This window comes from Phyllobates terribilis, unplaced genomic scaffold, assembly GCF_046119375.1.
Source record: "Phyllobates terribilis strain yellow unplaced genomic scaffold, ASM4611937v1 Scaffold_1__5_contigs__length_1240528914, whole genome shotgun sequence".
NCBI lineage: Eukaryota > Metazoa > Chordata > Amphibia > Anura > Dendrobatidae > Phyllobates > Phyllobates terribilis.
In genome coordinates, this window is record NW_027362761.1 from 1,045,129,401 (window position 1) to 1,045,141,426 (window position 12,026).

The following is a 12,026-nucleotide window of genomic DNA, read 5'->3' on the forward strand; positions in this document are numbered from 1 at the left end:
TGGCATGGTTAAAAGTTATTTTTTCATTCAAATTACTTTTGGGCTATTCCTAGCACTTGTTTTGCCATCCAGCTTGTCCTATTGCAAGACGATTGTGAAGACCACAGCAGTGTTTTTATACTTTCACTCTTATGGAATGGCTGTCAGACATGTAGAGATGGTGATTTTTAGAAAACTGTGCAGTGGCCTCTTAATTTTTGCCAGAGCTGTATATATGTATATATAAAATACACATATCTATATATACATACACACACACACCAGGCTATATATTTTCTGTATGTGATGTATAGGCTCCTATACTTTCTATTGCATTCTTGGATGCCTGAGTTCTAAGCTTCTGCCTCCTGACCTGATCATCAATCATTGGGGGTCTCTGGGCTCAGACCCGCACTGCACAGCACATTTAATTTATTAAAAAAAAAATAATACAAATGAATACATTTTTGTAAACATAAAGAAAATCTGCCCTTGTTCACAAGAAGCAATTGAAGCAAATCCTAAAATCTAAAACAGCAATTAATCACAACTAGAGGATTTAATAAGAAAGAAAACGTAGTACATTGCAGGCAGCAGGCTTATTGTGTGTTTAGACACTTTTTACACATAGCTGAAGTTTTGAAAAGTATCTCGAAAAAATAGGTACGGTACATGGCTGAGAGAAGTCTGAGGATTTTCTCTCAAATTCTCAAATCTGTGCACTGTACTTAATGACAAAGCATCGGATAGTGTAAAATCTGCAGTGAAATTCCGCACAAGAATGAGGATTACTTTGCACAAATGAAGTGAGAATTAATTTCTATTGGAGACTTTTCCCACTTTTTCTTTATGCCGATAATGTTTGTAAATTGTCTGAATTGTAAAGTGCTGCGGAATATGTTGGCGCTATATAAATAAAAAGATTAACTGACTATTTAGTGCCATTGCCAAAATAATATTTTGCAAGTGCCACACATTCCAATGTTAATACTGGGGGTCCCTGACGAAGGAGGTCGAAGCCTCAGAAACGCGTTGGATGGACCGTTGGCACTCTTTTTTTCCTGAAAGAGAGCCCGTAGTTTGGTGACGTCACACAGACACAGGGAGGCAGATTTTTTCAGACACGTGTCAGAACAGACATGACCGGCCGGCACTCTGCCTACACTGGTTGTGTCGTGTCAAACACAGAGTGAACATATTCGGCACATCGTGTCTTCACATTTCCTGGGGTGTGCACGCGTCTTCTTGTGCAAAGTGGCTTCGGAGAGAAGTGGCAGTTATTTCAGAGGCAGTTAGTCAGGGCAGGAGTCAGGTAACCCACACTTTGACCACTTAGTCTCTTATAACTATGTTTCTGTTAGCTCTCACTTTTTCCTCTATAGTCCTCCACTTTCTAATAACCCCTCAAATCCCTACACCTAGTAAGAAACTCTTCATCTCTCCCTCTATCCTCCCAATTCACCTCACCTCCTCCTCCAAATTATTCCTCAACATTCAATCCTGGATCTCCAAACACAGACAGCCACCTCATGCTCTCTCCTGTTCCCACCTGCTAACACTTTCTCTGCTCCTCCTCACTGCTGGAGATATCTCTCCAAATCCTGGTCCTCCTCGCCATATCCCCACAGTCACTTCTACCTCCTATCCACGACCTTCCTCAAACTGTCGCAACCCTTCTAACCTCATACCCATCCAACTGATACCCACCTCCTCAGCTATACTAACAGGAGCTCTATGGAACGCTCGCTCTGTCTGCAACAAACTTTCCTTCATCCACGATCTTTTCATTACAAACAAACTCTCCTTCCTCGCCATCACCGAAACATGGCTCACCCCCTCTGACACAGCCTCCCCAGCTGCCCTTTCATATGGCGGATTCCACCTTTCCCACACCCCCCGCCCCAATGGCAAACATGGTGGAGGCGTAGGTTTCCTCCTATCAGAACTCTGCGCTTTCACCAAAATCCCACTGCCACCCTCCGTTACACTCCCCTCTTTTGAGGTGCACTGTGTGCGCATCTATTCCCCCTCCAACCACCAACTGGCCGTCGTTTACCGACCCCCAGGGCAAGCCACCACCTTCTTAGACCATTTCACCACCTGGCTGCTTCACTTCCTTTCCACTGACATCCCCACTATCATAATGGGTGACTTCAACATCCCCATTGACACTCCCCACTCATCTGTCTCTAAGCTCCTATCCCTCACTTCCTCCTTTGGACTCACTCAATGGTCTTCCACACCCACCCACAAAGATGGCCACACACTGGACCTCATCTTCACCCGCCTCTGTTCCCTATCTAACCTCTCTAACTCACCACTCCCTCTCTCTGACCATAACCTCCTCACATTCTCTACCCTCTCCTCTCCGGGTGCACAATCCCCACTCCACAAACTCACACACCCTCGCAGAAATCTCAAACACCTTGACCTACACTCTCTCTCTGAATCCCTCCTTCCTCTCACAGACATAAATTCCTAACACGATGCAGACGTTGCTGCTGCTTCATATAACACCACAATAGCTTCAGCTCTAGACTCGATCGCCCCTCTCACACACACCACACCTCGCACATTCAACAGGCAACCCTGGCACACTAAACTTACCAAAGAACTGCGCAGGGCCTCCAGGGTTGCGGAGCGGAGATGGAAAAGGTCTCACTCCATCGAGCACTTCATCGCATTCAAGCAATCCCTCACTAATTTCAAGTCCGCACTCACTACAGCAAAACAAACCTATTTCTCATCTCTCATATCCTCCCTATCTCACAACCCTAAACAGCTATTTAACACTTTCAACTCTCTCCTTCGTCCCCCAGCACCTCCTCCCTCTTCTCTCATCTCAGCCGACGACTTTGCCTCATTCTTCAAACAGAAGATTGACACCATCAGACAAAACTTTTGCCTAAAGTCCACACAACCCCTCCTCATATCTACTCAACCCTCCTCCTCCAAACTCCACTTCTCCACCATTACAGAAGGTCAAGTCTCCTCTTTACTCTCCAAATCACACCTCACCACCTGCGAACTTGACCCAATCCCATCCCACCTCATCACTAACCTCACCACAGTCTTCATCCCAACCCTAACCCACCTCTTCAATCTGTCACTAACAACCGGAGTCTTCCCTTCATGTTTCAAACATGCCGCAATCACACCCATCCTCAAAAAGCTCTCCCTTGACCCTTCCCCTCTCTGACTAGCTACCGCCCCATATCACTCCTCCCCTTTGCCTCAAAACTTCTAGAACAACATGTCCACCTTGAACTGTCCTCACACCTCTCCTCCTGCTCCCTCTTCGACCGTCTACAATCTGGCTTCCGACCGCATCACTCGACTGAAACTGCCCTGACCAAAGTCACCAACGACCCACTAAATGCCAAATCCAAGCAACACTACTCCATCCTCCTCCTTCTGGACCTGTCATCTGCCTTTGACACAGTGGACCATTCCCTCTTACTCCAGATTCTCTCATCTCTTGGCATCACAGACTTGGCTCTATCTTGGATCTCCTCATACTTAACAGACAGGACATTCAGCGTCTCCTCCTCATCTCGCCCCCTATCTGTCGGTGTCCCCCAAGGTTCAGTTCTAGGACCTCTGCTCTTCTCCATCTACACCTTCGGCCTGGGACAGCTCATAGAGTCTCACGGTTTTCAGTATCACCTCTATGCTGACGACACACAGATCTACCTCTCTGGACCCGATATCTCCTCCCTGCTAACCAGAATCCCACAATGTCTGTCCGCCATCTCATCCTTCTTCTCCGACAGATTTCTAAAACTCAACATGGATAAAACAGAGTTCATCATCTTTCCACCCTCTCATTCACATCCCCCATCCGACCTATCCATCAACGTCAATGGCTGTTCACTCTCCCCAGTCCCACAAGTTCGCTGCCTTGGGGTAACCCTGGACTCTGATCTCTCCTTCAAGCCACATATCCAAGCCCTTTCCACCTCCTGCCGACTCCAACTCAAAAACATCTCCCGGATCCGTGCATTCCTCAGCAAAGACTCTGCAAAAACACTAGTGCATGCCCTCATCATATCCCGCCTCGACTACTGCAACCTCCTGCTCCGTGGCCTCCCTTCCAACACTCTTGCGCCTCTCCAATCTATCCTAAACTCTGCTGCTCGACTAATCCACCTGTCCCCCCGCTATTCCCCGGCCTCTCCTCTCTGTCAATCCCTTCACTGGCTCCCCATTGCCCAGAGAATTCAGTTCAAAACCCTAACCATGGCATACAAAGCCATCCACAACCTGTCTCCCCCATACATCTATGACCTAGTCTCCCGGTACTTACCTGCACGCAACCTCCGATCCTCACAAGATCTCCTTCTCTACTCCCCTCTTATCTCCTCCTCCCACAATCGTATACAAGATTTCTCCCGTGCTTCCCCCCTACTCTGGAACTCTCTACCCCAACATATCAGACTCTCGCCGACCGTGGAAACCTTCAAAAGGAACCTGAAGACCCACCTCTTCCGACAAGCCTACAACCTGCAGTAAACACCACTGCACGACCAGCTCTACCCTCACCTAATGTATCCTCACCCATCCCTTGTAGACTGTGAGCCCTCGCGGGCAGGGTCCTCGCTCCTCCTGTACCAGTCGCTGACTCGTTTTGTTAAGATTATGTAAATGCTTTTGTTATGTATATCCCTATCACATGTAAAGCGCCATGGAATAAATGGCGCTATAACAATAAATAATAATAATAATAATAATTTCCTGACAGGGAATTACCATTTAGAACAGGATGGTACATTTGGACCACATCCACATGGGAGTAAAGATAGGCTCCAAGTGATTATTAGTTATTTTTTAGCGCATACTGTATTTTCTTATTATTGACACAAGTCTATTAAGCACGTGGGCAGAAGGTGCGTCTGTATGCAGCTTTAAAATCACAGTATAGTGCTGTAGCGCTTATCTTTTTGAATAGGAGAAAGACTTTTTTCCTTCATTAGGTCACTGTACAGAGCAGATCACGAAGAACGAATTTCGCGAAATGTAAATCATCAGAGCAAGCTCTGCGCAGATGTTGTGTAATGCCCAGACTTCACATTTCAGCTCTGAAGCCTAAATAATTATGAATGCAGCTCTTGACTATTGTGGCATCAGTGCAAGACCAGTAATGGTATGTATCAGAAAACTTACTAAACTTTTTATTTACATCCGTTTTATATAAAAAAAAAAATCTGTTAAATATATCTCTGTCCACATCTCTTTTTTTTCAGGCTCATCAGAGGTTTACGCCAGGATTATTTCTCTACGGTATGCCTCTGACTTACGCCAGTGAAGTCATATATCAGCCATTAAACGAAAAAACTGACCGGCACATCCAAAGCAGAAAACTGGTGTATACAGGTGCTAACTAAGAGCACTCATCTCCATAAACAACTAACAAGTAAAGTAGCACTCTGTATCGCTAAGTATGAGAACATGAAATATATGAAACCTGAATAGCATTACTGCTCAAGAAAAATAGAAATAATTGAGAAATCTTAGCGCATAAATTGGCCAATTCATGTGTACCTGGTAGCCATGGTAAGGTTTTTCTAATTACAACAGGTTCAAACCTTCCCATACACATGCAGACTTTAGTCTCTAAGAGAGGATTCATATTAGGTAGGTTCCTGGCAAGCAGAAACGCCTTACCGTGGCTACCAGGTACACATGATTTGGCCAATTTATGCGCTAAGATTTCTCAATTATTTCTATTTTTCTTGAGCAGTAATGCTATTCAGGTTTCATATAATTCATATTTGCATACTTAGCCTCTTTATTTGTTAGATAAATCGGCCATTGACTCCTATTGCTAAAGAATGTATGTAGCACAATATATTATATATATATATATATATATATATATATATATATATATATATATATATATATATATATTTTTTTTTAATGCTGTATACAAAACAAATTAGCTATTTCAGAACAAGAAAGCTAAAATGATTACTATTCTCTCATGGAGCATTCCCAATAATACTCCATACTCAACTGGCCTCTTTAGGGAGAACCAGTACTTCTGCTACAAAAGAACATGATAGACCATTATTTTCTACACAATAAAAAAGGACGCTCTTTTGGCATACATTGGGTGCAGGAGGGCCTACGAGCATGGCAGAGTATAGATTGCGGACTGGTCATGGCGCATACCCTCAATGTGCCTAAAAAGATGACGTGGACATAAGCTCCAAACCTTAGTGTGTGGAATTCTAGCCACTCTGAAAAATGACATTGTATACTGACAACTTTTCTCGCTTTAGACTCAAAAGCAAATAATTAATTTTATGATCACAGTGGCATATGCTTAAGAGACATATTGTATCGTATTTATGATCTTAAGTGACAGAAATTCATTCTGCCAGTATGCTTAAAAGCAGCAACAATTTTCCTTGCCAAAAACAGCCACATCCATCTTTTATAGATGACAATCATAAATATAGTATTTTTTTTAGACTATACCAGTTTAACATAAGACACAACAACCAAACTGTCTTTGTGCTTGAAGAGGTATTCCCATCTTAGAAATGTATGGCATATCTACAGGACATCACAAATATCTGAAAGATGTGAGTTCCACCTATGGGACCTACAATATATCAAAAACCTGGCCCGCGTTATGCTGCTGGGCATGGAGAGGAGGCCGCGCATCTGCAGCTCTCTTCATTCACTTCTATGGTAGTTCCAAAAATTATCCCATGGATGAGTCGTAAATGTTCAAAATAAGAATGCCCCTTTAAAAAATGTCCTGAGAAGTCATATACTATCACAAGAACATAATTTCTGTCATGGAAAAATCCACAAGTGACTTAAGCACTATTAAAGTGAATGTCCACATGTGAGGCTTTTTTTTTTTACTTAACTGTGTGCAATTTGGGCTAAAAATTATTTTCGCAATTGAGTTTCATTAGAAAATCAAAATATAATATAGAAGAGTTTGCCTGTAATAGCCTCTGTGTTGTACTGTCTATTACTGGCTGCAGAATCAGTTAACTGAGAATCAATCAATCATTCATGATGGTCTGACAGGGAGTTTGTAACACTTTTACCTGCCTGTTTCTGTGCTCCTGTGAGTTGATCTAGGACCATGAACCACATTAAAGTTAAATGTGCAGAGGAACAAAGGGCATGTAAAAGTCAAGTGGTGCAAAATTTTTAATGAAACCCAATTGCAAAAATGAATTTACCCCAAATAAGTAAAAAAAAATTGTTCCCAAAGGTGAACAACCCCTTTGATTCAATATTATCCTAGCCAACAAGAGCCTAAAACAGAGGTCTCAAAACTACGGTGAGTGGAGTATTCTGGGAGTTGCCCTTTCCCGACACCTATGAAACCTCTAATTGGAGATCTAGAGAGTTTGCGTTTAGGTGTTGAATATTTTTTAGAGAAGTAATCTTGATATGATATCTACCATACTTGATTTCTTGAGTTTTGGTACTGGAAATTAAGTGAAATGTAAGGCAGTCCTTTATCACAGACAGACAGTTCACACATTGCTCTTACCGGTCTTTCATGCTCAAGGATGGAAGATTTTCCAGGTTCATATTCAAAGATACTTCGGGGTTCAGAACGGAACTTGCGAGTATCGACTTTTCTGTCGGGTGGCTCCCACTCATTCCTTCTAAGAGGAAATTATTAGTATAAATGACATATGCTTGAAGACATAGCACTCATTTTGTTGGTAATTCTATAAGTAATTACAAAACTTACGGTCATTACTTGAAGGAAAGTGTCTTTTACAACGTTCTACAGGAGAACCCCTTACCAAGCAAACACTGGTGGTCTAACCTCTGGGCTTCTGGATAGATTGTGGTAAGACAAAGTCAAGTAATTTCCATGTACCTTTGTTTTTCTCTCTAATTGATATCTTCCTAATTACATATATACCAATCCTTTCCCATTTAATGTCAGTGTTATTCAAAAACAGTAATTCCCTCTATTCCCAGTCTCCAGCACTGATGAGCTGATGTGTACAAGCAATGCACAACTGAGGCTTGTAGTAAATGTGAGTGATGCTTTCAGATGTCTGGACAGGATACCCTCCCGCCATTATTTGTATTGCTGTGAATGATGCTAAACATATTCAAGCAGCCAAAGGTAACATGGACGGTTCAGACTTTTTTCTATGCATGTACTGTACAATTAGTACAACTTATCCCTTTACTTTTCAACAGAAAGGTGGAAATCAATCTGAATATCAAACACAGCCATCCCCACAGTGTCTTTCAGTAGTATGATATGAAGACACGAAAAGCAGCCTCTCCGCAGGAAAGTGTTACGGCACCACTCCAGCATTTTTTATGTTGCAGTGCTGGAGTGGTGTCACTAATCTGAGTTACTTTCCCCTAGTCTTATACTTACCAGCCGTCCTCGTCATCTGTTATCGGCGCTGCTCTGGTTGGTTTCCAGGAGTTTGTGACCTGCGGGATCGCTCCAGTGTTTGCTGGGTGATCCGGAAATCAGTACGCAATGTAAGTCTATGAGAGCCAGAACGAGACTCTTATAGACATTGAGAACTTGCGATCCCACTAAGAAGCCTCTCACATACACAAATCAGATCTCTCTTACTTTGCACTGACGAGGCGCAATACTCGAAACACTGTGTCTGCAAATTGAGATTCTGGTTTGGCTTTTTTCCTAAGTCACATGGAATGGCTTGTTAAAGGGTAGATAGTGACTTTTAGGATTGCTACTTCCAATAGGTGTCACTAGAGTTTGTAGTGTCCACACGGTACAAGGAATTCAAGAGAGTAGATTTTAACTGTATTTTATTCCTCTCCTTCTTCCTCCAGCACACCACATAACATGTTTCTCTTCAGGCTAAAAACTGAAACTGAAAGCCTCCCCAACTCACTTCCTGTCACAAGACCTCGTTTTCTTAAAGAGGCAGATCTAACCATTATACATTACAGAGTTCAAGTCCTTTTCATCTCTGAAGAGACAATTTGCATATTTAATTTCCCAGAGGAGCATTGCAAGGCTTATAAGCCTCCTCACATTGGCATGCTGGGTCTGGCATGTCACTCTCCACAAGGAGATCTTACTAGTATTTGAAAATTATATGAAAAGTTTCTGAATGTTGTGCACGCAACTCTTATACAACACAATGTATTCCTGCGGTTGTTCTACAAAATGTTTCTGCAGCTCAGCCCTTAGGTGCATGTACATGAGATAATAATGGGGTAACACATTGCTGTCCACTACTGTAAAATAATAAAGGTCTGTGAAATGAAAATGCATTGTAATATGTGAAGTTTTTTTAGGTTGATTTACCACAATCATGGTTGCAATTTTTATTTCCCACAGCAAAGAAAGAACAATGAGGTGGAGGAACAGCAATATTGGTGACTTACTTCTCAGGAGAGCTCAACTCCCGCATGCGGTGAGGCACGGATGGAGGAAGCACAGGTACTGGAGGAGGCGGCAATGGGGAGGAAACTCTAAATACATCCGTGCCATTGTCAGAGACACTTTTAGATAAAGGACGGTAAGTTTGTGTCTTTGCAGCAGGGTGTGAATAGGCAGGTAAAGCGGAGCTGTAGTTATCTGTAATCACAAAAACAAGAAAACAGTAATATAAAATGGACACCGCATTTTACAGGACTGCAAAGAGATAAAGAAAACATATGGATTATGTATAGACACATACAATGAATGGCCACTTTATTACAGACAGCCACCTATTGTTGGACCTCCTTTCTCCCTCTGAACTGCAGAAATTCATTGCGGCATAGATTCCACTTGGTCTTGAAATCGTTCTGCAGAAATATTGGCCCATGCAAATAAGATGGAGGCGCAGATCTGCTGTGAACAGCCCTTTGTACCTCATCCTGGGGATACTCTAGTGAAGGGGTATCCAACCTTTTGGCGTCTCTGGGTCATATCAGAAAAGAAGAGTTGTCTTGGGCTGCGCATTAAATACACAAACACTAACGAAAGCTGATGAGCAAAAAAATAGGTACGGGCATAATTTTCCCGATTTATCTCACCACAAATAAGCAAAAAAGCCCGTACATAATAATCGCAATTATGCAGCGACACATTCAAAGAGCATTGTAAAATTGTCGAACAGGTCCTAAGATTGTGATCACTAATATAGAAAAAGTAAAATAAAGTGCTACACTGATGCTGGTATATACGGTACATCACATATGAGATGCTAAGACTATGCTGTATATATCACAGAGGATACACCGAGGCTGCTGTGTATACATCACATAAGAAACACAAACTGCTGTACATACAAAACATAGGAGACTCTGAGATGGTTGCATATATATTACATAGGAGACATGAGACGGTTATAAATACACATCACATATATACACAGCAGTCTGTGTGTTCTATCACACAAGACACAGATAGCTGTATATACATCACATAGGATACGTGAGACAGCTGTATATAGATCACATAGGATACACTGAGACTGCTGTATACATCACATAGGATACACTGAGACTGCTATATATATCACATAGGATACACAGAGACTACTTTATACACATCACATAGGATACACTGAGACTGCTGTATACATGACATAGGATATACAGACTGCTATATATATATCACATAGGATACACAGAGACTACTATGTATACATCACAGAGGATACACTGAGACTGCTATATACAGTATACATCACATAGGATACACTGAGACTACTATATATATACATCACATAGGATACCTGAGACAGCTGTATATACATCACATAGGATACACTGAGACTTCTGTATAGCAGCTCACCCTGGAGATTCCGAGCTACAGTGCTAACAGTGCATAAGAATGTTCTCATGCTGGCACTTGCCAGGGTCGGACTTGATCTTGTCTTATGTGCGCCATGGCAGTGGTCAGTACAGAACCACCGGAAAAACTGGGCCAGCGGCCGACTATAAAATTAAACACTCCGGCCCACTGGAAATCTTTGTTGGGCCACATTAACAGCCATCTTGGGTCGCAGGTTGGATACCCCTGCTCTAGTGGATTAAGATATGGTGACTGTGAAGGCCTGGGAAGCAAAAAAAAAACAAACATCCAATCCATGATTGTGGATGTGTGATTATTATATCATCCTCAGACAACAAGTAAACTTGGAAGATACAAAGTATGGCCTGTAATCTGCATGCCAAAATCCATGGTCCATACTTACAGGTCAATATTTATTGCTTGTGAAATTTCACGACTATGATCATCATTTTTATTGTAATTTTATTAACTGATAGCTACAATGCTGATTGTGCTGCTCTTCAAAAGGTGATAGAAATGTATTTTTAGTATATTAGCTAACATCACAGACTGTGACTAAAGCCTCATTCAGGTGTCCATTTTCCATATGATAGACACTAATGACTCTATAAAATGATGCTGCTAGTCTTGCAGTGGCATGGTAAAGTCCATATAGAATCCATACATCACTGTTGATGGACTTCATACACCACGAGCCGGACTTTCTACCGTGCACACAGACTGAGTAACTCACCTGTGTTATATGCATAGGATGCGCTGGAGTAATCACTGTCATTGTCTGTAAAACAAGCACAATCTCTGAGTTCTCTAATATGTCAGAATCACATTTACTACAGGCGAGAACAAACCAAGAACTACTTCCACCTTCTCCTTTATGTCTCATGCTTCAGCTCCTTTCACAGCTCATCTCACCTTAAAATGATGGCGTCCTCATACTTTCTCCTTATCTGAGATTTGTCCTTGTCATATTATTGTATTTCAGGGCTCTGAACAGTGAAATTGGCAGGGGTCATAGTTTTAACTCAAGTCTCAATGATAATCTGTGCACATAAAGGCTATGTGCCCAAGATGCAGAAATGCTGCAGATTTTTTCCGCTTCTCCCTGGCAGGAAAAACACATGCGGATTTTACATGCGTTTTTCCTGCCAGGTAGAAGCGTTTTTCAAGTGTTTTTGCATGCATTTCTGCATGCGGGTTATCAAGCGCTTTTCCAAGCGATTTTAGCATCACTTAGAAAGTGCTTGACAACTTGGTCACACTATATAAATCCATG

General features: G+C 42.2%; 1 protein-coding gene across 32 annotated transcripts in view; it reads right to left on the reverse strand.

Annotated features, from left to right (window-relative positions):
* The window catches only part of SORBS2 (sorbin and SH3 domain containing 2), a 417,459-nt gene that overhangs the window by 91,692 nt on the left and 313,741 nt on the right, over window positions 1-12,026 (reverse strand). For 19 of the 32 annotated variants that reach the window (XM_073645333.1, XM_073645328.1, XM_073645327.1 and 16 more), the window contains 3 exons: window positions 11,487-11,531; window positions 9,355-9,547; window positions 7,505-7,622 (listed from right to left, as the gene is read on the reverse strand). In XM_073645333.1, the coding sequence (XP_073501434.1) occupies window positions 7,505-7,622; window positions 9,355-9,547; window positions 11,487-11,531 (356 nt within the window). The remainder of the gene's footprint in view (window positions 1-7,504; window positions 7,623-9,354; window positions 9,548-11,486; window positions 11,532-12,026) is intronic. The other 13 variants (XM_073645337.1, XM_073645323.1, XM_073645349.1 and 10 more) reach the window with 3 other exon arrangements.